The 27,320-nt window shown below is 50.7% G+C and overlaps 1 protein-coding gene across 7 annotated transcripts in view; it reads left to right on the top strand.

The window, feature by feature from the left end:
• The first annotated feature begins 2,489 nt into the window (after positions 1-2,489).
• Positions 2,490-27,320, top strand: part of WNK3 (WNK lysine deficient protein kinase 3) — a 65,237-nt gene continuing 40,406 nt past the window's right edge. Inside the window, exons 1-7 of one of the 7 annotated variants that reach the window (XM_056809041.1) lie at positions 2,540-2,882; positions 3,804-4,328; positions 13,404-14,094; positions 21,157-21,329; positions 22,298-22,518; positions 22,880-23,037; positions 23,853-23,941. In XM_056809041.1, the coding sequence (XP_056665019.1) occupies positions 13,573-14,094; positions 21,157-21,329; positions 22,298-22,518; positions 22,880-23,037; positions 23,853-23,941 (1,163 nt within the window). In that variant the 5' untranslated portion in view covers positions 2,540-2,882; positions 3,804-4,328; positions 13,404-13,572. Of the gene's footprint in view, positions 2,883-3,618; positions 3,762-3,801; positions 4,329-4,833; positions 12,447-13,403; positions 14,095-20,584; positions 20,791-21,156; positions 21,330-22,297; positions 22,519-22,879; positions 23,038-23,852; positions 23,942-27,320 lie in introns of those variants that run through there. The other 6 variants (XM_056809040.1, XM_056809038.1, XM_056809042.1 and 3 more) reach the window with 6 other exon arrangements.

A 27,320-nucleotide genomic window follows, 5' to 3' on the forward strand; every position in this document is an offset into this window, starting at 1 on the left:
CACTGAGAGATTCTGTCTCTCTTTGTATTTTCCCTGTGGTCTGATCCTACTTGGGAATTTGTCTATCTCTCTGGGGCTTTTTTTCCCCCCTCTCCTTTCAAAGACACTCCATGTCTTTGTCCCTATGTGTTGGTGTCTCTGTCCTCTCTCTCTGTCCATTTCTGTCTCTGCTCCTGGTTCTCTGTCTGTCCTTCCTTCTCTCTCTCCCTCTTGCCCTTATCTCGTCTCCACACCCCATCCTTCTCTGCTCCCTGTATTTCTGTGGGTTAGGGCACGGGTCTCTCCATCCTCTTCTCTCTCTCCCCTTTTCTGCCTCTTTGCTTTAAATCTTAACACCCCCTGCTATGAAAGGAGAAGGGAAGGGACAAAGCATTTATGTAAATAGTGTCTACTATGTGCCAGGCACCATGTTAAGTGCTTTTTACAAATATGAGCTCAGTAGATAGAAATGAGGCATAGAAGCACATCCATTGGAGGCATTGGGCTTGACATGGCTCCTCTCTGAGTCTTCTTGGGTATAAGGGGACTAGAAGCAGTGCCTTCTGACTGACTTTCAGGGATCCTATGCTCCTTCTTAGCAGACATGACTAACTTCCTCTGGGAAATGAGGAGGTGGAAACTGAGGTCACTTCCAACTCTGGAACTTCTCCCTCTATTTCTGTTTTACTCTGGGATGTGGACCTAGGCTATTCTCCACCCATCCAGGGTCCTCAGTTTTTCCCCTTTCTGTCAAATAAAAGTTAAATTTCATGATCTTCAAAGATTGCTTCTAGCTTTAAAGTCTGGCAATTTTGCTTTATTCCAGGAAGGTAGTGATGACATCCACTGGAATTAGTTGAGGCTGGGTGTCACATCATGGCCAGATCTAAGGGCATTTACCTTGGTTGCAGATGGGAGGATGGACTGGAGACATGCTCGAGGCAGAGATGCCAGTGAGGTGAGGCGATGAAGGCCTGAACCAGAGTGGGTATAGTTGTGTAAGTCGAGAAGGGTTGGATGGGAGACATGTTGTGGGACTAGAAATGACAATATTTGGCAACAGATTGAATATGTGGGGTAAAGGAGAGTAAGGATACAAGGATGATGAATGCTAAGGTTGTGATCCTACAGCACTAGAAGGATGTGCCTTTGACAGACACTGGGAAATTTGGAAGGGTTTATGAGGGGAAAAACCAAGGGTTCCGTTTTAGACAGATTAAATTAGAGATGTGTCCAGTATGAAATATCCAATAGGCAATTGGGGATGGGAGATTGAATGAAGCAAGAAGGCTATGGCCAGCATGAATATTGGGCAACAGGGATTAGGAAAACAGATGTCTAGAAGTACAAGTATATTCTTATCACTGCTGCCCTTAAAACCCTCCCTCCCCCTTCCCTGGCTTTCAGGATTCCAGAATTGATCTGGAAACTTCTGTAAAGGGAAAGAAAGAAAATGTGAAAGCCGCCCCCCACCCCACCCCACCCCACCCCCGGCTTGCCTTAGGATCTTTTCCTAGAGTTGGAGGTTAGAGTTGAGGTGGGGAAAGAATTTAGAGATAGTAAAGATAAACCAGCATTCACATAGGTAGAGCAGGAGCCCAAAGAATAATGAGGAACCCTAATGATTCTAATGAGGGGGGGGGGGAAGACTAACTTGGGATTTCCTTGGTATAGAGAGATCTCAATGAGGATATTCCCTTGACTAACATAATCAGCAACTGCTCTATAACTGATTATTTTAGAGGGTTGTGGGGAACTACTGAAAGCCTAGAATGTGCCCAGAGGCTGGATTTGAGTATAGGTCAGACTCTCAGGTTAGGTCCCTGTCCACTGATCCAAAGAGGTAGTCTGACAGCGATCAAAAGACCTGGTGCTTAGTAGGTGCTTAAATTGTATGTTAATGTGACTTGGATCTTGAAATATGGGTCACAATACCCAAGTCTGGACCATGGTTCTAGTCAGAGCCATGTGAATTTAGAGAATGCTGTGCTAGTTTTCAGTTTGGCCAGAACCCAGGCTGTAGGCCAGGTCAGGGAAGTAAGGCTGGTGACAGAAAAGGATTCAGTTCCTGGAGGTGTTCCATGAAAAGCATTTGAACCACACACAACTAAGGGCAGACAGGCAGGGACAAAGAAAAGTCAGGGTTACATCTCCACCTGAAAGGGCCATGAATGTCCAGCAGAAGAGGGAGCCATGGAGGATTCCTGACTTGTGGTGATGGTTTACTGTGGGAAGCATCTTTAAAGAACAGGCTCTGGAGGAGATGAAGCTAGCTAGGTTGATAAACTGCGTGGGATTGGGAGGAAAGGCCAAGTAGCACCTAGAAATAATCCAGAGAGATCTGCCAAAAGGCTGGGATGGGGACTGGGCCCCAAAGATCCCAGGTTGCCTGGGTAACAGGGGAAGGCCCAGCCTCTAGGAAGGGCCCTGGTCCCTCCTCCACTCCCGCCCTCTCACAATCGCCCATTGTTCCCGCGGGTTGGTGGCGTCAGCGGCGCCTCTGGCGTTCCAAGTGAGTCACTCCAATCAGGTGAAAGCAAGCTGGACGCTGGGGCGGTGCTCACTCGAGGCCATACCACTTGGCCATCGGCGTCGGCACCGCGGCTGGAGCTGAGGCGGCGGTGCCGCCGTCACGTCACCAGCCGGCGCAGCGGAACCTGCGACCACGGCACGCGCCCAGCACGTGCCGGGGTGGAACGCCCCGCCCCCATCAGGGCGGGGCCTAGGCAACTTCGCCGGCTCTGCTGCCCCGCCCCTATTCCTATCGCCCCGCCTCCTCCCCCACCAGTCCCTTTCCCGATTCGCTGTGAGCAGCCAGGCGCGCGCCTGCTCGCGCGCACACCCCAGGGTCTCGGGCCGGCCACGCGACGACTTCGATGTCCTCGAGCCATGGTGTACCGTAGGTAGGGTGCCCTGGTGTCCCCCGGGAGGTTGGTTGGTGTCGGGTAAAAGGGGAGAGAAAGAAGATGGAGGGAGAAGAGGAAGGGGTAAAGGAGGGATGGATGGGGAGAAGAGAGATTGGAAAGGGGGAGAGAAAGGATGGAGAGGTGGGGTGGGAAGAGGCGAAGGAAGGATGGGAAGGGGAGAGGAGAAATGGGAAGAGGAGAGGGAAAGGAGGGATGGATGAGGGAGAAGAGGGAGGGAAAGGGGGAGGGGAGGGGTGGGAAGGGCAGAGGAGGGATGGAGGGTGAAGAGAAAGGGGAAAGGATGGATGGGGAGAGAAGGAAGGATGTGAAGGGGAGAAGGAGGAGAGGATGGCTAGAGGGGAAAGGAGATTGGAGGCAAAGGAAAAAGTGGAGAGGTAAAAGAGGGATGGAGGAAAAAGGAGGAAGAAGAGGGGCGAGATGGATGGGTAAAGGAGAGCGAGAGTAGATAATGGGTTGGGGGAAAGGAAGAAGGAAAGAGGGAGAAGGATCGAAGTGCGGGAGGTGGGGGGTGTCGCTGAGGCTACTACGTTTCCCTCCCGGGTAGGTCTGGGGGAATCAGTTTCCCAGAAATCTACCTAAACCCGCCAAGGGGCAGCTTGTCAGTTCCCTCCTAATCGCGTACCTGGGGTGGTAGAGGGAGCTGGGGGGGGGGGGGGGCGTGCGTGCGTATCCAGAGCTGCAGCGGTGAGGGGGGGGGGGGAGAAAGTGGATTGGGTGCGCGTGCGCGCAGAACGCTTGGCTTCTGTTGCGTCGGCGTTGTTTCCTCGGAGTCGACGCGGACGTCGGCCGTGGCTCGAAACCCCAGAGCCCGCAGGTCTGGACCCCCGGTCTCCCTGGAGGACACTCGTCCCCTTGGTGCGTCTCTCTCATCCTTCTCCCCCTTATTTTCCCCAGCAGACCTCTTTCAAGCGCAGGCGCGGAGAGGACAGCGGGCGGGGGCGCAGGCGCACGGAGCAGATAGGGGGCGGAGCCACCGCTCGTCCCTCCTTCCTGGCTCTTAGCCTCCCCCCCCCTTTCCCCGCCCGCCAGCGTCTGAACTCCAGCCTCGCGGCCTCCCCCTGCCGGCCGACCATAGGGCCGGGGCGCGCGCAGCCGGCGAGGGAGCGAGCGGCAGGGCAGTCGGACGCCGGGCGAGCGGAGGACCGGGGGCGAGCGAGCCCAGCCACACGGAGCGGAGCGGCCCGCTGCCGATCGAAGCGGCCGAGCGGGCACGAGCTTAACCCACCTCCCCACCCCACCCCCAGGCTACCACCGTCGTCTTCGACCCCCACTCCTACGCCGGGCTGGGGCGGGGGCCAAGTCGAGGGCGGCGCGGAGGAGGCGGGAGGCGGGGGGCGGGGGGCCCAGGCCGCGCCCCCCGCCCCCCGGCCCGGCCTCCCTTGCTCACTCCGGTCCCCGCCCCCCCTCCCCCGGGGGCCACAGGTGAGGGATCGCGCGCGCTGGGGTTGGGGGGGGTGGTGGCGGCGAGAAGAGTTCGGGGAGCCCCTTCCTAACCCTCCATCCTCTCCCCTCCATCCTCCGACCTGGCCAGGAACTGGGGGGTTGGGGTGAATGTGGGTCAGTGAAGGCTGCCGGCGGGCACCGGGCAGATGGAGGATGCTTGTGCGGAGCAGAGGGCTAGCCTTGGGGAGGGACTGGGCAGCATGGAGCTCCGGCCCCCCTCCCCCCCCAGATCAGGGACACATCCCTTGGGACAACTGGGCACTCAACACCTCGGTTGCTGGTATGGATGGCCAGGGGGCGGTGATAAGCAGCGGTAGCTAGCACCCCCACCCCCGCCCACACCCACACCGTGAGCCTGGGGATCCCCGGCACGTGGCCTGGACCAGGCGGGAAGGGAAGAGGAGGGGGGGACGACAAAGCACTGGGGCCTCGGAGGGCCCCCGCCCCTCCCCCCCCTTAAACTGTTGAATTCGTGCCATCTTTCCAGGTGGTCCTTTGTGTATGGTCCGGGCAAATAAAGCCCTGGGAGCCCAGGTCACTCCTCCTGCTCCCTGTCTCCTCTTCCTCAGCCCTTTCCCTCTCCGCCTCCTCCTCCCTGCTACAGTGAGCTGTTTTTCTGAAGCCTGCCCTTTGCTTTGGGGAGCCAGTGCAACTGAGCAAGACACTTGGGTTATCTCCTTCCCGCTCCAGGCATCTTGTAATATGACAGAGGTGGCTATCTGGATGGAGGAAGATCTCTTTTCCTATTTTTGGTAGAGCTGGATTTTCTTCGGGGCCCAAAGGCCTTTTTGCAAAGCCCAGCTTGCTCTGTCCACCCCCCCCCCCCCACCCTAGCCCCAGTTCTATGTTAAGAGAAGTTCCCACCTAGGGTAACCTGCCCTGCTCTTTGCCAGGCTGTCTGTCCTGACTTGGTGAGCCCAGGCCTTGGAATTCGAGCTTCTGAGGTGCCCCAGTCACATTTATGGCAGAAAAATCTTTTGGGGGTGGCTTAGCTATTGCAGAAGATGCTGCCAGAGTTAGGGAGCAAAAATATGGGAGGCCATGTGGTAGACCCACTGCCAGTCTTGGCTACTCCACCCATCTAACAAGACCATCCTGAGGAAAGCTCAGAACTGTTGTCTCCAAACTCACAAAAGCCCCGATTCCCAGAGTTGGGAGGAAGGGACTTCAGTAGCCATTGGATCCACCTGCCGCCCAACTGGAGTCTGAAAGGCTATGGAGACCCATGGAGTGTAGGGTTTCATGGTAGTGAATTGATTGTCCAGGTTCACAGGCTAAGGGAACTCTTGCCCTCTGCCAATACCAGTGAGCACATTTGGAGTGACTTGTCCACTTCACATGGGCCTGAGGAGGGACTTGGACTCCCAAGATGTACTCTCTGGCCAGCCCCACCACATGGCTTGCCACTTCTACACCACTACACAATTCCCACTTCTACACCGAGGCAGGGTTTGCAGAGCTTCATTTGGGAACCTGTAAGCTGTTAGGATCACTCAAACGAATTGTCCTGTACCACTCATGTTTGTGTGCTTAGGTGAATGGGACCTTCCCTCCATTTATATAGCACATCTTTTCCTAGTCCCTTAGCATCTTGGACAAAAGAATGTAGAAACATGGGTCCCCCTTCTATAACTGAAGAAACTGAGGTTCTAAGAGATAGGAACTGGTCCAACTCCACACCTTCCTTCAGTCAAGTGTCTGGGCCATATCCCCACAGACCAATCAGCCCCCCCAGTTTGTCCCAGAAACTGCTTCCAAGCCCTTTGACTGACTCTTTGTGACCTCATTTGGGGGTTTCTTGGCAATGGTTCTGAAATGGTGTGCCATTTCCTTCCCTGACTTATTTTGACAGATGAGGAAACTGAAGCAAACAGGACTGAGCGACTTGCCCAGGGTCACACAGCTAGGAAGAGTCTGAGGCCAGATCTGAACAAGCCTGGCACTCTCCACTGTTCCACCTAGCTGCCTCCAAACCCTTAGGGCAGAGTTAACCAGCAGAGGTCATATACCAGCTGAAATTGATTACTTCTCAGTGCCCTGGCAAGGACTCCAAGGTCCCACATTAGCTTTTCTTCCCCCAAAGTGGAGAACTTTGTACTCACCCCAAGTGGTCACTGCTTTTGGAAACCAGAAATAGGGAAAAGCTAAATTTGACTCACTCCACTTATGAGTTGGTAGCCTCAGAAGTTCATCAAAGGCAAAATGACTCGAGAAATCAGCTTTCTGTAATATGGGGGAAACACCTGGGACCTCTTTCCCTAACCCAGGGCTGATGTCACTGCTTGTTTGGAAGCCTTCTTAGATTTCATTTGGCTGATGATCTCGGTAGGTTAAGAGGAAATGCCATAGAAACTTCATCACTCCCTACCTGGTCTTTAGGTCCCGGTGGGGACCGTGGGTGCTGAGTACTGTTTTTAAAGGCCAATTCCCTTATCTGTTGAGAGAGAGAGGGAGAATGAATGAATGAATGTGTGTGTTAGAGTCTGGTCCAAATATTTGGGACAAACTTCTTCAGTGACTTGTGTGGCAAGCTTACTTGTGCCTCATTGGCTATATAGCATTTTGGTTTTGCAACAATCGAAATTTCACTTCTTCAGTTGCTTGGAAGAAATGTCTTCTGTTAGACTTTTCATTGATGTCGGGAGCCTCTGTCAGGCTGCTAGGCAAAATGCTTTCTGAGTTCAAAGGGCCCTTTAAGAAAACATGTAAACCAAAGGCCTATTTTTATAGAGAAGGAAATAGTAGCCCAGGGAGATTGGAACTAGCCTGAGGTCTGGCTGAAGGGTGGTCCAATGGACTGCTTTGCTTATCTGGTGTTCTTTTCACTTTGGCCCCCCTAGGCAGGACTTGACTCTATTTTATCTTCTTATCTGGAATCTTCTCAGGTAGTATTCTTAACAGTTTAGGCAGGAAATAATCCCCTTGACCTCAGCAGTTTCCAGGCCAGAGCCTCTACGATGCTCTAGATGCTACCAGGGCTTTCCCAAGAAGAGCCTGCACAGCCTCTAAGCCTCGAGAGCTGGGGTCCTCGCTACATAGATGTGAATCGGTTGGTGAGCTTCTAGGGCCAACTCGATGGCCTGCCATACTGCAGACCTCACCAGATCATTGAAGAGTCTTTCCCCTGACCCTGCTTTCAGTGGTACTCGGGCTTCTGTGTTTGACATCTTAGTATTTGTTTTTCAGCAGTTTCATTCAGTGAGTGTTTCTAAGGAAGCTTCTATTTGGTGGGGTGATCACGTGGTAGATGCATTCACAGAAAAGGAGGCCAAACGGCTTGGACTCATCCCTCTCCCTCCCGTCTCATTCAGTCAGTTCCCTGGAATCTTATATTGAATTTGCTTCAGCTAAGATTCCTTCAGTAAGAGTTTCTGGTATGGGTGGTGCTGGGGGTGAGCCCCAGTTGATCTGAGACATAGATAGAGCCCTCAGTGGCCCTTGGAGGAATCTTGAAAAGCAAGAGGTCAGTGACAGGCTGAGTCAGATGTGGGTGTCCCTCCGGCTGTGAGTTTGCCCTCAGACTTGAAGAGGACTGTGTTGTGGACAGACTGTTGGGCCTTGGCTGAAGGGAGGAAGAGAGGGCCAGGATCCTGTCCTCATCTGTCCCTGGGTTCTCGAAAAAAAATCTGTTTTGACCCAACCTACTCCTTCCTTGGCTGCCTTTTTTGAAATTGGCTTACAGCTGCTTCTTATGGCACAGTTTCTCCGCCCCACCACCCCAATAGAAGAAAGGACAGCAGCTTCAGCTGATAGTCTCTGACTTGGAGTTCAGAGGGGAGCCAAGAGTTGGCCTTGGGTGGAATCTGCATGGGAGCATGCTTCCAGCACTTTGTTTGGCTTGGTTCTCCTTGTTCCACTCCACCTCCTTCACCCCAGTTGATTGGGGCCTTCCTATGTTTCTCAGATTTTTTCATAGGCCCTGCTTGTTCTAGGCCAAGAGTGAGTTTATTCAGCCTGTCTTGTCTGCAAGTATGGGGGGGGGGGTACCCACTTGGTTTCCAACTACTTAGCACTACTGAAGGAATATCTTGGGGGTATCTTCCTGTCATTGCCTTAGCTAGCTTCAAGATCCCTGGGCCAAATACTCGGAATCTGATCCTGCCTTTCTCTCTCTCCCTCCCCTCCTGTCCCTACATTCTCCCTTCACTGACCATTGTGGAATTTGGGAGCATTTTTGGCATTTGGAATAGCTGAACCATGTGTTGTGGAAGTTCCTGGTTTTTGATAAAAAGCCAGAGAACTGAATGGGGGACCACTGGGTCTATCAGACCTTATTTGTGATTTAGAACTGAAAGAGGCTTTGGAGATCACTTAGTCTACCCCCTTCATTTGACAGAATGAAAAAAGAGGGCCAGAGGGGTGATGATCTGCCTAATAATAACCACCTCACATTTAAAGGTTGTCAAGCACTTCACCCTCTGAGGCCTGTGTGTTAGCCCTGTTTTAGAGTCTCAGAGACATTCAGCCACTTGCCCAGGATCCCAGAGCTGGGAAGTCAGAGGGGTGAGATGACTCAGACCATGTTGTCTGCAGGCCCGGAGGATCATGACCCTCGGACCTCTCTCTCTGTGGTGCTGAAAAGTTCACCCCAGGGAGCTAGGGGTTTGGGGCATGATTGCTGCCTTCTAGTTACATGAAGAATGGTAAGGTGGTTGTTAGCCTTGGCCTGCTTGACTGCAGGGGACCAAAGAACTCTGGAGAAGTTGGATGTGAAGAAAGACTTGTGGAGAATCTGAGCTTTTCTCCCAAGAGGTGGGCTGCTTCCAGAGAGTTTCCATATACAGAGTTAGAAGAGATCATTGAGCCCCAAACTGGTTGGAGGGGGTTCCCCACGAGTCTGATGGAAGCAGTTGGGCTAACTCCATTCTGTCTGCTGTCTAGTGCTCAAGGGGGCTCCCTGTTGCAGGCTTGGATTGATGGCCTCAGAAGTACCTCCCCACCTTGAGATTTGGGGCATCTCCTTCAGGCCTCTCAGCAACAGAGAAACAAGTATGTAGTCATCAGATGATCATGGTGAGCCAGGTGAAGGCCTTGGGGTCTAGAAACCTGCCTGGGTTCAAGGCCTGTCCCAGGGAACCAGTTAAGTAACATGGGGTCAAAAGGATTGGAGTATTCAGAGCTTCTATACCCTCAGCTGTGAAATGGGATGATAGCAGCTCCCTATCTCTGGAGCCTGTGGGAAGTGAGTGCTTTAGCTAGTGACCCCAGAACAAGAAGGAATGGGAACACTTATGTTACAAATTTACTCTTCTTCGATCTGTTTGTGGCCTGACCTGTTTTCTGGGTCACGGACACTCATGGTTTCCCAGCCAAGTTTTAAAACAGTTTCTGTTCTTCGGTTATAAATCAAAACAACAACAAAACAAAAACAAAAACAACCCTGAGCCATCCATCACAGGAAAGGCCAGGCAAAGAGCTTGGTGGAGATGATTGGACCAAGCCCTTGAGAGCCTCTAGTTGGGCAGATCGTTGTGAAAACTGGCCTGGCTGCCATACTTTCTAGGGTATAAGTGCATTGCTTCTTTACAAAACTTCATCTGCTTGAAAGACTGACTTCACCCAGTTTTCTACACTGTTACAACACTTAACCGGGCTGCACGAAAGGAAAGCCACGAGGCCAAAGACTGGGTAGCCCGGGCTGGCCGAGGGCTAAGGGATTTGGGGCAATGGGTTCTTGGCGTCACCCCACACGTTGGGGGTAGTGACTGCCAGGTAGAACCAGGTCCCTTTAGAAAAAATTCAGTCTCATTCTTCTGGGTTTGTAGAAGTCCTTGTTCTTAAGTGTGTCTATGGCTTAAAGCTTCACTCCTGCATTTAGAGGGAAGGCCTGGTTTGGCTTAGGGGAGTCTCTTGGATTTTGTCAGATCACTCTCTAGTAGAGAAGGTATCTTTTATGGGGCAAGCCTGTGCATGCATGTTGTAACCTCTTGCTTTCATCAGTGATGTCTTTTCGGTGTCTTCAAGATGCCATAACCTTCTAGTATTTAGGAAGCACTAACACAGTCTGTCTGGGCCAAGCCTTCCGCCAGAGGTCGAAGGCAGCACTTGCCCTTAAAGAACCCACAGTCCAATAGGAGAGCCTGCAGGGGTCCCAGGAGCCTGGGTTTCTGGACTCAGAAAGTTAGGGGCATCATTGTTTTAGGCCTTGGAATCCACAAACTTGTGTTTTGTTTCTGGAAAAAAAAAATTCTGGATCCCTGTGTTCAATAGAATCGGTTTCCTCCGTAGTCACGTGTCATTTATTTTATGCGCAGAAAAGCATTCTCCTGGGAAGGGCTCCAGCCGGGCCATAGACTTCTTCCCCAGACTGTTGTGCCAAGAGGTCTGGGACCCCCAGAAAGTGAAGCATCCCTCCCCCAAAGCATCATGGTGACCATGTTGGAGTCATCCCAAACCCTCAGTGAGTGGGCTTGAAAGTTCATGAAGCCCTGCTGGATTGGAATCAAGGTAGCAGGGCTTTGCAATGATTTCATCTTGATTTTATCTTTGGACATTTCTTGGCCCATTTTCTTTTGACTCGAGATGCTCCCTCTACCCCTAGGCCCCAAATCCAAATAACCCTCCAGAAAGGATGTCCAGCAGTTGTATTTGCCTCCTTTTAAGAGAGCTGAGGAGTTGCCCAACTGACACGGCCATTTCCCTGGAATTCCCATTCATACCCATGCCAGGCTGCAAAGGTCCAGGGACAGCCAGCCAGCCAGACTTAAATAATAATAATCTTTATCTTCTGCTTTAGTATCAATTCTAAGACAAAAGAGGGGCAAGGGATGGACAATTGGGGTTAAGTGACTTTCCCAGGGTCATGAAGCTACGAAATACCTGAGGCCAAATATGAAGCAGGTCCTCCTGACTGCAGACCTGGCACTCTGTCCACTGAGTCAACTAGCTGCCCCCAAGTTCTTTTGCCTGAGGACCAGCCTTAGCTAAGTTGCCAGATCAGTGTGTAACTGGGAAAACCTGAGCTAAATTAAAATAGGGTAAAACCTAGATAATGTTAGTATGTGGTTTTTTAAATCAGCATGCACCCATAGAATTCCTTCAGGTTTCAGTGGCCCTGTTTTTCTTTGACTTTGACTACCCTGACCTAAGGCATAGAGTCCTTGTGATCAAGTGCCTTGGTGGGGAGGATCCCAGATGATGAAGTCAGCTTAGGAGGAAGGCGTTAGGCTGGCTGCTGGTGACTCACTTTTCTTTGACTTTCTTTGGAGTCAGAAGACCTGGCTTAATTCCTGCTCTAAGACTTCCACTAGGAGTAAGTTGAGCAAGCCCCTCACTGGGCTTCCTCTGTTTCCTTCTTTGTAAAGTAAGGACATTTGGGCTCTAGTCAGGAGATTGTGCTGTCATCAGTGGGAACTTCAGAAATTTCTGACCCTTGTCTGGGAGTGGGGAGGTTGGATTTCTTTTTTCCAGTTTGGTGAACGTCAATGAGAGCTTGTCTCTGAGGATGGTATGAGAATGCAGGACAAGCCTCCTGGGGCAGCAGCTGGGGTCAATTCCAGGAGTGCCAATGGGGGAAGAGCTGGCTGCAGGAAGCCAGGAAGGGGACGTTCAAGGGGATGCTTAAAGCCGACTCAAGTCGACTTCATTTAGGGGAGAGCCCTTTCTCCAGCATTTTCAGCCCTGTTTCCCCCAAGCCTCCCCTCCAGAAAGGGCAGCCAGATGTGGGTCCAGCACACCTATTGTTACATCAGACAATGCACTGCCGATGATGAAGGTGATGATGCTGTGGGACAGGGCTCCTGCCTGAGGAGTGTCTGTGTTGTATCCTGGGCCCTGGCACCATTCCAAGGCTGGCCCTGAGGGCCTGTGCTGCCAGCCTGCTGCTGCTGCTGCTGTTCCAGGTTCCCTCAGCCTCATTCCTATGATGAGCTTCTAGTCCAGGGTTGGCTTGGCCATTCTCTGCCACTCTGCCACTCTGCCCGCCAGCACCAAGCCTGGTATTTGGGTTGAAAGAGTCAATGATGAGGAACTGAGGGGGCACTACGGGCAGAAAAGTGCTTTGGAAAATGTATTTGAACTTCTCAGAGGTCTTCCTTGCTCCCATGTGTAACTGTGATCTCTTCTGCCCGTTGGGGGTCTCTGGAAGGCTGCCATCAGGTACCTATCCCAAAACAAGAGGTTCAGAGAGTAGCTGATGCCAACATGAACGTTTGGCACTTGGAGGGATGGGGGGCTCTTGTTTAGAGCAGCACCCACTGCTAACCCTAAGGCTCTTCCCTTGGGTAAGTAAGTAAGCACCAGCTTGTGATCCCCTTGGTGTCAACTCAGCGTGACCCTGGTCTACTGGGATTCAGTAAGCTAAGCTTCATTTTGGGCCTACCTTCTGTTTTCTGGCTAGCAGGCCCTGGCTTTGTCTCTGTTGGGGGGAGGGGAAGGGTTAGGTAGGGGATTCATCTCCCAGACATACAGAAAGGATAGTTGAGTCTGTAATGTGCCTGGGTCAGCATCTTCTCTGCCAGCTAGCCTTAAGTCAGCTCTCCCACTCAGAGCCAAAAACTTTCTGAAATGGACATTCCTTGGCCTAGAAATCTGTTTGGCCTGGAAGATACTGTCTTTTCAGTTCACTCATTAGGTGGAGAGACTCCTACAACCTAATGTGGTGAGACACCTGGGAACTTTTACTAATTAGGGTTTGGTACTTGTCTCTGCTATTTGACTGGAGGGAGGGCCCCTGTGTGACTCTGCCTAATTCCAAGAATGGATTTTATCAGTCACTGGTTGGCTGGATAGACTTTCTTGGGGGGGGGGGGGGGAAGGCTCTTTGTCTTGCTAAAAACACCACCATCCCTTGTTTTGCTGGGGAGGGATTAGCTTGAAAGATAACTGGGAGATTGGGAAACTTTCCCACTACCTAGGCACTGCCTCTGATAGGGATGAGCTATGGGGACTCTGGACCAGGCCTGTAAGAGGGGCCCAGAGCGGTAATTGGCACTGTTTAGGCATGAATGAAGCAAGAATAGAAGCTTTTTTGTTTTTTTTCAATAAAAGAGAAAAGGTTTTCTTAATGGTGATTTCTGTTATGAAATGTTTTTGTAAATGTCCTCTTTTCCTTAGGTTGCTATGTGAATTCCATGTAACAGCTCTGAAGGACAGACATTCCAGTGATGTTGATGCTTGAGCTTCGACTGGCCTGAGGAACAGAGTGTGAACATCTGTGCCTGACTGGTGACAGTGGCGGCGGCGGCGGCGGCGGCGGCGGCGGCATTGGCATTGTCTCACTACCATGGCTACGGATTCAGGGGAGCCAGCTAGCACTGAAGAGTCAGAGAAACCTGATGGAGTTTCTTTGGGAAATAGAGTTCTTCCAGCGGATGCTGCTTTGATGATGGAGATTAAACTGAAGAAGAATGCCAGGACCTCTGCTTCTGGGGAAACCACTGAGAGGACAAGAGTCTTCAGGAAGAGCAAGGAGATGATGGAAGATGACCTCTCTCCTAAAGAGGAGAGTGGGCAGCGTGCCCAAAGAACAACTCCACTTTCAACAAATGGACTGGGAGGAGGTGGACAAGAGGGGAAGCATGAACCTGAACAAGGGTCAAAGCCCAATTGTGAAGCCTCTAAAGATTGTCTCAAGGAAAAAAGCGAAAAGGAGATGGAAGAAGAGGCAGAAATGAAGGCAGTAGCTACTTCCCCAAGTGGCCGCTTCCTGAAATTTGACATTGAACTGGGCAGAGGAGCCTTCAAAACAGTGTTTAAAGGGTTAGACACAGAGACGTGGGTGGAGGTCGCCTGGTGTGAGCTGCAGGTTAGTGTGCCCTCTCCTTCTCTGACAAATGAGTCATGGCTGCGGCCTTCTTACACTGGAAGGAGCTGCTCAGGTCTCCCTCCCTCCCTCCCTCCCTCCCTCCCTCCCTCCCTCCCTCCCTCCCTCTGTCTTTTTTTTTGTTTCTTTCTACCTCCTTCCTTTGATCTCTTCTCTCTCTTCTCTTTCTCCCTCCCTCCCTCCTTCTCTCTCTCTCTCTCTCTCTCTCTCTCTCTCCTCTGCCTCTCCCTGATTCCCCTTTCTCCCCCACTTCCTTTTCCCTTCTCTCTCTCTGATCTTTTCTCTGATTCTCTTTGTACTAATCTGGAGGTATGCAGTGCCTCCTTGGGTTTCAGTATATTTATCCCCTTTGGTTAAAAAAAAAATGGGCTCATTTTTCCCAGTCCACCCCCCCCATCCCCCCCCCCCCCCCCCCCCCCCCCCCAGCACTCATTTGTAGCAGGAAGAAAATGCTCAGGCCCTTTTCTTTCTGGCCTTGCTAACTAACTCTGGCTGAGTTAACGCTTTATTCTGTCTAGGCAGGGTTTGGGATAGCTCATGCTTCGTGGACAGATCTGAGCCCTGAGCCCTTAGGTGGCTTCAAGAAGAGGGTCTCCTTGGCCTTTGCTTGAGCTCCACATGCCAATAGTCATCCACACTTTGGAGTTCAGAGACACCAGAGCCCCTACCCAGCCCAGCAATTGGGAGGTGTTCATCCTTCGCAGGAAGCAGCCAGCACAATAGGGTTACCTGTTGCTTTTGAACCAATCATTAAAGAAAATAGATCTTGTTATTATAAAAGGAGGTGTAATGACGAAAATGTTCCCGAAGCTTTAGGTAAAGCGCATAAAGATCCTTGTGGCCTCCTCGTAGATTGTGGGGAGGCTTCACTCAAACTCTTCTCCAATTAGCAGATTTCCGGGCCAGTAGGAGCTTCTGAGACTCCAATCCCAGAAGGTTTCTCACTTGGAGCTGATGGCCTTGGCATTTTTGGGGATGAATATTTTAAAGATAAGCATATTTCAGCAGAATTGTTTTCCTTTGTCTTGTTTCCATCCTGTGCATTCTGTGGACTGAAAAGTGTTACTTTGAGAAGGAGCCTTAGGCTTCTTCCCACAGACTGCTTCCTGCCCAATGCGTGGTCCTGGACACAAAGCAGCTTAAGCAGTCCAGTCCTAGGCCCACCACGAGGTGAGGACTCAGGGGAGGGAAGGCACATGGCACCAAGACTTGCTTCCATTCCTTGTCCCAAAGGTGGGAAGGAAGGAAAAGACAGTGCGGCTGTCTGTCTGCAGGGTATGCAGCATTCCACTCCTGTGGGCCCCCTCTCTGCAAAGAAGGGAGAGAGGCATCCATCTTGTGGGCCCTCATGAGCACAACATGGTGCTCCCTCTCCCTCTCCCTTTCCTGGGAATAAGCACCCATGACAACACCCACTTTCAGGGGTCTCTTTTGCTGCCGCCATGTAGATGGCAAAGCCAGTGTGGTTTTGGCGGTTTTGTCTCCATGGCTGAGCTGTAGAGCCAACACTGGCGGGAAGCAGCACCTTCTCCTTTTCCCTTTGTGTGGTCTGCCTTCTGATAGTCTCCCCCACCTCATCTTGTTTCGGTATGTTTAGTTTGAGAAACTGAGCAACCCCCACCAGTGGGAGGCATTCACTTCTTCCTCTCAGATCCTGCCCCCTTAGCACCAAAGGACTGTGAAAGGTGGAAGGGTCTGCCTTCTGCTAGAGGGATCTTTGGCCATCAGGGATGACCGAACAGACCCAAGTTCAAAAGCCACAGAGGCATGGTCAGAAACAGTGGCTTTGCATTGACAGGTCCTAGGCATTGTGACTCCAATTCATTGGGGAGGTGAAGGGACTATGCTCAGTGCTTTCACAAACTCCAAGTCGTCTCACAGCAGCCCTTGCCCGCGTTTTATGGAGGAGGAAACCAAGGTAGGCAGAGGTGAAGTGACTTGCCTAGAGTCACACAGCTAATAAGTGTCTGAGGCTGGATTCGAAGTCTTGAACCTGGGCCCAGCCTCCACTGTGGCATTGCCAGCTGCTTCTAGCTGGCATTGTTCTTTGTTTCAGTTCTCAGGCAATGACCAGAGCTTCTCAGAGGAGTGTTGGCTTGAGTTTAGGGTGATGGAAGAAGAGACCAAATGGTATTTAGAAGAGGCTTGGGGTGGGGGTGGAGGAGTCAGTTGGTGACAGCAGGGAACCAGGGAGATATTGGAGGTGCTTTTCTTGCTTACTCCCTGATCTGGACAGCCAGTAGGGGTGAGGAGTCTCAACTATAGAAATTTTGAAATTAAATCTGCTTCTAAGAACATGACTCCAATTTGAGTGAGAACAGAGAGAGAGAGAGAGAGAGAGAGAGAGAGAGAGAGAGAGAGAGAGAGAGAGAGAGAGAGAGAGAGAGAGAGAGAGAGAGAGAGAGAGGATTCAAGAAATCCATGTTAGAAGAAGCCAGCTTCCCTGGGCTTGGGCCACATGCACTCAGTATTGCAGAGTGTTGCCTGAAAGTGTACTTGGGAAACTTCTCCCTTGATGTGCACCTCCTCGGGGAGCAGGATGTGATTGGGAGATACTGAATGGTGCTATTAAACATTATTAGAGCCCTGTGTCAGGTAATCCCACCCACTTAGGCCAGCGAGGCACTAGGCATTTTCTTAATGCCTTGGGGGTGCCTTGAGCTTAATTCCGATGAGGCTATCACTGTGCAAAACGTTTTGGGGCCCCTTGTTTTGGAAGCACCTTGAGAGAGTTCATATCCATTGGGTAGCTCTTTGCTTTGCTTTTCAATACAGGTCTCCGATCACCCAGGCAAAGGGTGGAAGGTAGGTCAGAAGTCTCTGGGTGACTTTACATGGGCCAGGCTGGCCAATCCTTTTTGGAGACCCAAAGGGACTCAGGAGGAAGTCAGCAAAGCTGCTCCCTAGAACATAAGGAGGCGGGCCAAGCCCAGCTGTCGTCTGAGAAGCCTTGTGGTTCTAGTCTCATTTGTGAATCTCTCCCTCATTGTCTCTCTAAAAACCTGCCCAAACCTTGCCTTCATTGATCCTTATTCTAGGCAAGTGGAATCATAGAAGCAATAGCAGACCTCGAGAGTGATGGAGTCCAAGCTCTCTCAACTGCCAGGCTAGGAAATCTGTGGATGTGGCCAAACTGGGCCACTCCAAGTCCATCAGTTTGCCAAAAAGCCTTTGGCTTTCAACACTTTGCGCTTTGCAGAAAGCCCCAAGTAAAGCAGATCCAAAATCCCCATGTGAGGGCAGCCACAGATGACTGTGGTGATGCACCAGGGCACTTGGTGCACCTCTTTTCTCAGGTCTTTCTTCACGGCTCATCTCTGCATACAGTCTTCTTCCTGAGTTTCTCCCCTCAGTCGCAGTCATCTAGGGCATTGCCCCCAGCATTCTCTCACAACGCTAGGGCCACATGGGCTGTTGCTGAAGTCCCAGCTTTTCATTCTTAGAATAATATGGACAAAGATATTATTGTGTTGATTTTAATTTTTTAAGAACTCCTTAAGGACATGTAAGGAGTGATGTGGCCTGACAGTCAGGAGGACTTTGGGGTTCAAACCTTTGCCCCTGAAACCTGTTAGCTGTTGAAAGGCCTTGTGTTGAACCCCCACCCTGGCCCTGGTACGTCGTGCTTTACAGTTAAAGAAGATGTGTGTGTTTTGCTTAAGAGGCTCCTAGAATGGCCCCATTCCCTGGCTCCACCCCCTCCCTCCCCCAAGGATGTTGGAGCCCCTGGTTTGGAAGTGCCATCATTGGAGTGTGAGTGTGCCTGTGCGCTGGCAGGTCTTGTTCCTTGGCATATGCTTCTTTTCTCCTCCAGAAAGTGTTGGTTTTAGGGTTTAGACCCAGGCCTCCACAGCTGTGTGTGTACACGTGCGTGTTTCTGGGCTAGAACTTGGCTTTTGATCCATCAGCTCACTTCAGCCTTCCTAATCCCACAGGGCTCGTTCCCTCAGAAGTGGGGAAATGTAGAATGCAAGGCACAACACGGTCCTAAGAATGCACTACTGGGAAAGCAAGCCCTGTATTTTCCCAGTCATGAGCAACTGAGGCCTTCCTTCCATTGCCGCTAGCCAGGGAATTCTGCAGGGGGATAACCCAGTCCTTCCAGAGAGAGTCTAGGCCCCATTTCTTTTAGCCCCAGAGAGAAGTCATCCATTACAGCCTCAGCAGCCATCAGTTCAGGAGCTGAGAGGAAGACCCTCCAGCACTTGGGTAGTCGCCATAGCTTTTAGAAAGTCAGCCCCTAAACATTACAGTCTGGCTGAGGAAGCAAATTATCTACAGGGTTCATAGGGATTTACTGAGGGAAGGCACTAGAATGAAGAGGTCTTTGTGAAGGCTTCCTATTGGAGTTGGGACTTGAAGAAAGCCTGGGAAGCCAACAGGCAGAGAGTGGAAAGACAGTGCTCAGAGCCAAGAGGTGGTGGATACGGGCAGCGCCACTGGATGGAAGAGTGCCTGATGGGATGCGGGGGGGGGGGGGGGGGGGTCTGGGGAAACTTGGATGGTAGGAGGGGACGAGGTTCTGAAGGACTTGGAATGGCAAACGATGTTTGATCCCAGAGACAAGGGGGGAGGGAGCCCCTCGAGTCTCTTGTATAGGGCAGTGACATGATCAGACCTATACTTTAGGAAAAATCAATGGTAGCTGAATAGAGCATGGACTGGAGTGGAGGCTCCCCCAGAAGTTACTGCAATGGCCCAGATGATGAGGGCCTGCAACAGGTGGGCGACGATGTCAGAGGAGGGAAGGGAATTTCTTTGATGTCAAATTGATGGGCAGGCAAGGTGGATTTGGAGATGGCCATGAAATCCAGGGGAGCTGGTGAAGCAGTCTGGAGGGAGGAGGGCCTAGGACCCAAGCCAGATCCCCCTTTCTCCAGGCCCAGCACCATCCCTCTCCTCATCTTGAGGGCACATACTGGCTTTTGCCTCCCTTCCTAGCCCCAGTGTTTAGTGCACTGCCTAGCAGATTGAGATGCCCAAGAGGCAGTGGCATCTGGCATTTCCAGAGCATTCCAGGCTTGCAGAGCCCTTTGTAAATATGTTCTCATTCAATCCTCACAGCAACCCTGAGGGATAGATACCTCGATGTTTCCTCCTTTAGAGATGAGGAAATGGAGGCAGGCAGAGGTGAGGTGATTTGCCCAAGGTCTCACAGCTAGTAAGTGTTTAAGGAGAGATTTGAAATTGGGTCTTCTGTCTCCATGCCAGATGCTCTATGCAGCATGCCACCAGCTGTCTCATGTCAGAGGTGTGACATGGGCACAGAGGTGCAGACTGGACAAATAGATCTGAGGCTCACCTGCATAGAGATGAAGCTGTTTAGGGAAGAAGTGTGACTCAGAGGGTTGGGCTCTCCAGAAGGGTGAAAAGAGGAGCTTGGGGCTCACTTCTGAGACTTTGCTCCATGTGTTGATAGTTACTCCCCCCCCCCCCCCCCCCCCCCCCCCCCGCATTTCATTCCTCATTCTATGTCCCCACTCTGAAGTCAGAGCAGCTCCAATCAGCTTTTCAGATTAGTGATCACAAGTGACTGAGAAGTTCTTGGGAGGTGGGGAGCAAGTTTTCCCTGCCCTTCACCTTGATTGACCCTTTGGGGTCTCTGCTCCAAGTCTTGGGCCACTCGAATCGATGGGGTCTGAAGCCAGGTTCCAAGGTTTTGGGCTTCTGAGGTGTTACATGCTGCTTTGCATATTAGGCACAAGCCAATCCATATCTCTTGGTTCATCCTAGCGGATCTGGCCATACCTGCTATGAGGGATGGCCATGTCTGCGGACTCATCATCGAGGTGTTTCAGGATAGCTTTGTTCTTTGCTCTCCTTGTTAGTCAGTTGCTTCTCTTCAGATTATTCAAGCCCTCACCCCAACTCCCCATGTTGTGATCCCAACTCTCTGAAGCCACGCAGCTGTGAACACAGAATCAGAAGCCCTCTGCTGAGGTTTCCTGGCCCTTCCCACCCTCTTCTTGGTGTCTGCTGAGGCCTACTGGTTCAAATAGAGAGGGCCTGGGGATGAGGTATAAACCTGGGATGGGAGACTGTGCTGGTTTGCGATGGCGTTTTTCTTTGTAACTTAACAACATGGGAAGCAGAGATGTGGCCCTCATGACAGTCCAGGCTTCTGCCTCTTAGAATTAGTGGGATTTTCCAAAACAAATGTTAAAAGTGAATCATCCCCCTAATTACTTGCCGATAGGGGGAGGAGGAAATTTGATCAGCATTCTTTCACAGAAGCTTGAGTGGGAGTGCATTTGTCTCTGCAGCCTAGGACTGGGGGTCCACCCTAATTCTCAAGCAGAGCACACACTGATTGTAAATGGCAGCCCTGAGAACTGCCTTCCCACTCCCCCGTCTCCCCATCCCTACTCCAGAATTGGTGACACCCTTACATTTTCAGCTCCGTGGATTTTGATACCTCCCCTCCACCGATCCTTTCTTTCTTATGAATCTTGTCTCTTCTGTGTGTGTCCAGTTTTGGCTGGTGGTCTGGAAAGTGGGTCAGGGTAAGAAGGCCAGTCTTTTTTGCTGTCCAAGTTAAATATGAAGAAATTCAGGGACATTATGGTTCCAGAACCAAGTAGACAGCTCTCATCTTGTGACGAAGAAGCAGGGACTATTGGGAAGTCTTGTCCGATTCTGAGAAAGAAGCATGGATGGAAAAATCACTCCTTTGTTTTGGTAGGTGAATGAATGAATGAATGAATGAGAGTGGGACAGTATTGCTGTGGCACCTAGTGTGCTAAATGCTGGGTTTAGAAACAGAATACAGAGCTGGTCCCTGGGGGAGACAACCCCTGGAGGTGGGTTCCACTACAAGGCAAATGGCAAGGCCCTCAATGACATAGGGGGGGCCTTACAAGGAAGCAGCACAGTGGGGGGTGGGGGTGTCTGGTGGTCATATGATGGCTTCATCCGTTGCTAAAACCAGAGAAGCTTCGGGAGGAGCTTTCTAACACCACCAAGATCCCTGACATCTAAGAACTTCCTCATGTGGGAAATGGTTTTTACTGTTGCTTTGATTCAGAAATCCCTTTTCCACTTCAGGACCGGAAGCTGAGCAAAGCTGAGCAGCAGAGGTTCAAAGAAGAAGCTGAGATGCTGAAGGGTCTTCAACACCCCAACATCGTCCGCTTCTATGATTCTTGGGAATCCACCGTGAAAGGGAAAAAGTGCATTGTTTTAGTGACTGAGCTCATGACATCAGGCACTTTGAAGACGTGAGTGTGTTACCTTGGCTTGGGGCTAGGGGCTGTGGGTATGAGGGGACCAGGGGAGTGGCATGTGGCTTGTGATTTGGTGGTATGTGTGTGGGGGGGTGTCTTTTGCCACTTGAAGAGTTTTGCTCCTAAAATAATAACTGCACCTCATTAAGACTGTGGACTTGGTGAGCACATCCAGATTGTCTTGAAAATACAGTGTGAATTAAGGTTATGCAAAGTGACATTTTGATAAATTAAAATGTGTAGGAAGTTGTTCTCCTCCCCTAGAACAGCTTAAGAGGCAGCTGATAGGTAACACAGTGAAGCTCAAATCCACCTCGGGCATTTTCTTGCTTTGTGACCCTGGACAGGTCACCTGACCTGACTGCCTCAGTTTCCTCACCAGCAAAATGGGGATCACAATAGCACCTCCCTCCTAGGGGTTGTTATGAGGATAGAATGAGAGCCTGTTTGTAAAGTGCTTAGAGGCTTAAGAAATACCTTTTTCCCTTCCCCATCAGTGTTCCCCTGTTTTTATGAAAACCGTGCCATTTCAGAATACCAGAATTCAACTAGCATCTGAGTTCTGTATTCTTTAGTAGCAAAATGGGTTAGAGCCAAAGGCCACCTAGCTAGCTCCTTCCTTCCCTCCCTCCCACTGATCCTAGAAGCAGGTGTTTCTGTTGCCTAGCCTTGAATAACCTGGCCAGCTGTGATCTGTGAGTGGGAGATCAGGTTCTTTGTTTGCATTTGAGCAACGCTGAGGAAAGGAAGAAGGGAGACGGTCATTGGCCTTAAAATGAATCTCTTGGCCTTTCGTAAATGCCACATGTACCCTTGCCTGTCTGCTGGGGATCCCTAGCCCTCCAGCTGTGCCCAATGCCCATGGGAAACCCAGGGGCTAGAGATCTGGAAAGCTGGCAGACTGGCTTGTTGTAGTTTGTGGCTTTGGTCCCTAATGATGGTCCTTGGGTTTCTCTGTGTAGGTACTTGAAACGATTTAAAGTCATGAAGCCAAAGGTGTTAAGGAGCTGGTGCAGGCAGATTTTGAAGGGTCTCCAGTTCTTGCATACGAGGACACCCCCCATCATCCATCGGGACTTGAAGTGTGACAACATTTTCATCACTGGTCCAACTGGTTCAGTGAAGATTGGAGACTTGGGCCTAGCTACCTTAATGCGCACATCATTTGCCAAGAGTGTCATTGGTAATATCCATGGTTTTTTGGGCAGGGGATCGGGGCAGTGGCAGTTCCTATCAAGTCGTGTGGGTCTAGGCTATGGAGAGTAGGCTTTTCAAGAGACCTTATTGATTGAGTCCTCATCTCTAAGAGTTCCCTGGGTATGTTTCTGTCCTTTACCGTGCACTCTTAAGAAGGGCCAAGGGAAGGTGAGGGAGAGGGTTTGCTCGGTTGCTAGCAGAGATACTTAGACAACAGAGAGTGAGCCCAAGCAGTGCCCTCTGGATGAATTCAGATTTGGGGTTAGGGTTCTGAGTTAGCCCCAAGTGATTTGCTCCAAAGGGATGTTGCTCTTTTCAGAAAGGTGTTGATGATTTTCTGCTCGCAGGAACCCCGGAGTTTATGGCTCCCGAAATGTATGAAGAACACTACGATGAGTGTGTTGATGTCTATGCCTTTGGCATGTGTATGCTGGAGATGGCTACTTCCGAATATCCGTACTCTGAGTGCCAGAATGCTGCTCAGATCTACCGTAAAGTGACCAGTGTAAGTCAGAGCTGGGGCTGGTCAGGCGTTCTTGGTGTCTGCCTTTGTCTTAAGGGGGTCTGTGAAGGAAATGGGGACTGATGGTGATCTGTGTGATGCTGTGCTGCTGTCACCCACAGCCCCAGTAGTACATTGGCTAACTGGCCAGTGTCTCTGTCTCTTTAGTGATTGGGAAGCTTTCTGTGCAGGTGGGGGTAAGAGGAAGGGTGCACTACAGTCAGCCAACATTTCAGCAGCTTGGTCCCACTGGAACCCATCCAGGTAGTAGAGAGCTCACCTCATTTCTCAGGCTCCCTTCGTAGAGCTGTCAGCGAAGGAAATGTGCTTTGGCATTCCCCGAATCGAACTTTCCTGCCTAGAGTGAGCCTGCCATGGCCAGCTACCCCTTTACGCACTTCTTTTGTTATGACATCTCATCGGGTCCATCTCGGCAGCTATCTCTTACCTGGCTGTCAAAGGACCTTCATTGCTAGGGAGCTTGGAGGCAGAGGAGTGCCCTGGGTTGGCAGATATGGGGGAAAGCAGGCTGGGGAATCCTGCCTTTTGGCCCCTTGTCTGCTCTTTGAAGCCCCTATCATCCAGCCCCCAGCACCATGTGGAAGTTTCCCTTTGCTGTTGTCCGGAAAGCTAATCTGCATGTGCTGGAGTTTGTGAAGTTCTGTGAAAAAGCTGTCTCAGAAAGCCCAGCCTTCCAGCAAAGGTGACACAGTGCTCTGACAGAGTAGTGTGAGCCGTGTGGAGCCACATGGAGGCTTTCTCTCTTTATGGGCTCCTTCTGGGGAACTATGGATGAATGGCTGCTGTTTTTCTTTTAGGGGATCAAACCAGCTAGTTTCAACAAGGTGACTGATCCAGAAGTGAAGGAGATCATTGAAGGGTGTATCCGCCAGAACAAGCGGGAAAGGTGAGTTGTCTGTGTGACCTGCCTGCTCTTCCTAAAGAGCCTGCCCACCCGCCCAGTCTGCCCTGTGCCCAGGTGCTGGGCTAAGTGCTAGAGATACAAAGAGAGGCCCTGAATAGTCTCCACCCTCAAGGAACTTACAGTTTAAAGGGGAGACGACAAGCACACAAATCTGTATGAGTCCAGGACAAATAGGAGATGCTGAGCAGAGGGAAGGCCCTGGACAGAAGAGGGGCTGCGGAAGGCTTCCTGGAGAAAGTGGGATCTGAGTTGGGCCTTAAAGGAAGCCACTGGGGAGCTCAACAGGCAGAGTGGAGGAGAGAGAGTGTTTGAGGCTTAGGAGCAGGAAGCAGTCAGAGTAAATGCCCAGGAGAGCCAAGAGTTGGAGGGTGTCTGGTTCAAGGAACAGCTAGGAGGCCAGGGTCACTGGACCAAGGGAATAAGATGGAGGAAGGCACTGAATGCCAAACAGCATTTTGTATTTGATCCTGGAGACAATAGGAAGCCACTGGTGATGTGATCAGACTTGTGTTTTAGGAAAATCACTTTAGTGTCTGAATGGATGATGGATTGGAGTGGGGAGGCAGCCCCCCCACCCCCACCCCTTAACAGCTACTTCACTAGTCCTGGTACAGAGGGTCTGTACCAGGGTGAGGGCAGCAGCAGCAACAGAGGAGAGAAGGAGCCATACTCGGTGAAGGAGAACAACGGAGTCCAGGGTGAGCCCTGTTTTGACCTTGGGTGATTGGGAGGATGATGCTGCCATCAACTGTAATAGAAAAGGTAGAAGGGGCAGATGAGGAGGAAAGGTGGTAAGTTCCATTTTGGACATATTGAGTTGAAGTTGTCTACTGGACATCCAGTTGGAGATGTCTGAAAAGTGGTTGATGAGAAAGTGGAAAAGATGTTCCTGCAACAAGGAGCGTTGTACCTTCTTAGCCTTGACTTGCTTTCTATGGCTCTTTCGGGCAGAGAGCAGGCCCTCCTCATAAGGCCAGCTTCCTTGGAATACTTGCTGTGCAAACTTCTTGGACTAGAGAAAAGCCAGAGAATCACTTGGTTTTTTCCCTCAACTCTCCCCTTGCTGTTAAATAACAAAACAAAACTGGAGTCTTCTCTTTGTGAACAGAAATTCCATCAAGGGCTCAAACAAACCACCCTATGAGGCCATCTCCTGGAAAGTGCCCTTAAGAGGAGAGTGTGATGGCTCTGGTCTTGTATGTTATTTAAGCTCTCCTTTTGGCCTTGACCGATTGACAGAAATGATGGGTCTTCCCCTGGACGCTGGACATGTGGATTGTCGCTGTTCTCTTTGGAGCTGACCTAAGAGCATCCTTGATCTTACGGTCTTCCTGCAACTGGCCCAGTAACCATCCAAGTTCCATCCCAGTCTTATTTTATTGCCGGGTCAATTTGTGCCCAGTTGGTGGACACATGATTTGTCCTTAGTTTTTGCTTATCACAAGTAAAGCTTCAAGGTCCTTGTGATGGTGAAGGTGCCAAGTGTGATGGACTAGTGGCTTTTTTTAAAAAGCAATTTGTATTGATTTCCCCTTCAATCAGCCACCTTTCTTCCAGTATCCCTTCCCTTTCTCCACCTCCGGAGAACTGTCCCATGGAACAAAGAATACTTTTTGAAGGGGAAAAAAAGAGGCCAGGCCAGCACAACCCACACCTCTGGCAAATCCATAGATATGTATTGTAGCCACTGGGCACAGCTTTGCAAAAAAAGAAACTTTTGGTTCTGACCTAGGCAGGGGCCAAGAAACATGTACCTTTCCCTGTGCCCCCAGCATGGAGTCTCCTGGCTTTTTGGAGTCCATTTTGGATTCACCATCATTGCCCCAGCACCACTCTGTTGATTCTCTCTGTCCCCTGCTGACCTTCCTTGTGCTCTTCTGTGTCATGTCTTTAATCATTCATAGACACTTCTTTTGTTATAGTGTTGTCACGCTCACTGTTTCCTTCTTTACCTCCTCCCTGCCACCCAAATGTCCTTCTTTGGAACAACTAAATAGAGTCAGGCAAAAGAAATCCACACCAGACATTGGTCTGCAAGTGTCTGCCTACCACATCAGCCCTTGCCCATCCTCCTCCCACTCCCTGGCAAGAGCAGAAGCAAGAAACTTTGGGAGTCACCGTCACTCATGGCCTTGACCAGAACTTTCCCTCCTTGTGACTGTTATCAGTTGTTTGTCTGTGGGCCCCACTCTGTGTCATTTGCATCCTCTGACCCCACCTTCTCCTGGGATGCTTCCCTTCTCTTTGCGCTTGTCTCTCTCTCCCTGGAGTCTGACCCCTTTCAGACGAGGGCGGCTTTTCCGAGTTTTAGGCTGTTGCCCCTACTCCCTTGCTTCTCTGCATTCTCCCTTCTTGTTGCTGAATCGGTCGTGCCTGTATCGTCCTCCTCTGGCATGGCTTGGGGGATCACTTTGATCCTTCTTATCCATTCTTCAGAGCAGCTGTCGGTACAAGACTGGTGAGAGTATAAGTGAATGACTGGGCAGCCACGAAGCTGAGAGGGTTTGTCTGAGTTCCCTGACAGTGTTGCTTTGGTTCCCCGCTTCAAGGGACACAGTTTTAGAAGGCCAGCTCCCCCATTTATTAGCTATGTGACCTTGGCATGGCCTTCTTCTGGGGCCTCAGTCTCTCCCTTTGCAAAATGGGGAAGTTGTATGAGATGGCCTCTAAAGTCTCCTTTAGCTGCATGTATATGATCTTGGACATCTTGGTGTCCTGGTTGGTGACATAGGGGACTTGAATAGGCTGTGTGGACTGCAGTCCCCATGGTATCACATCCAAGAAGGAAGAGAGAACAAGGCTGGGTCTGTTTCTTAAAAAAACAAAAACAAAAACAAAGGAAGGAAGATATTGGAAGCCATCGATCGGCCCAGACCCCAAAGGAACGATCTAAAAAGAAAAGGCCACTTCAGGAAAGAGTATAGCAGTTGGGATGGCCTGAGGCTGGCTGTTGGCCTAAAATCCGATGTCTAGGAGCACCATGAACACCAGAGGGCTCTTGGTGGATCCCTATGAGCACTGGTCACATATTAACGGAGCTGAAAGCTCTTGAGTGGGGCTTATAACTGTAGGGGTGAGAATCAAAATTGGATTCCCTTACCCTCCCTTGGTAAGTCGTGGAAGCTCCCCAGACAGTTGCCTTTGGCTGTTGTCAGTCCTATCAGGAATCCGAGGGGTGAGCCCTGCCTTAGTTCTAACCCATGGTTTTTCTACTGATAGATATGTATTTATAGAGATGTGAGTCAAAAATGAAAAAAAGACCTTTCTGTGTACACCCTAGAACCTGGGGGGGGGGGGTTAGATGTAAATCTGTTCTGTGAAAGAAACTTGCTTCTTATTTTCAATTTGTAATACATTCAAG

The sequence above is a fragment of the Monodelphis domestica genome, chromosome X, assembly GCF_027887165.1.
Source record: "Monodelphis domestica isolate mMonDom1 chromosome X, mMonDom1.pri, whole genome shotgun sequence".
NCBI lineage: Eukaryota > Metazoa > Chordata > Mammalia > Didelphimorphia > Didelphidae > Monodelphis > Monodelphis domestica.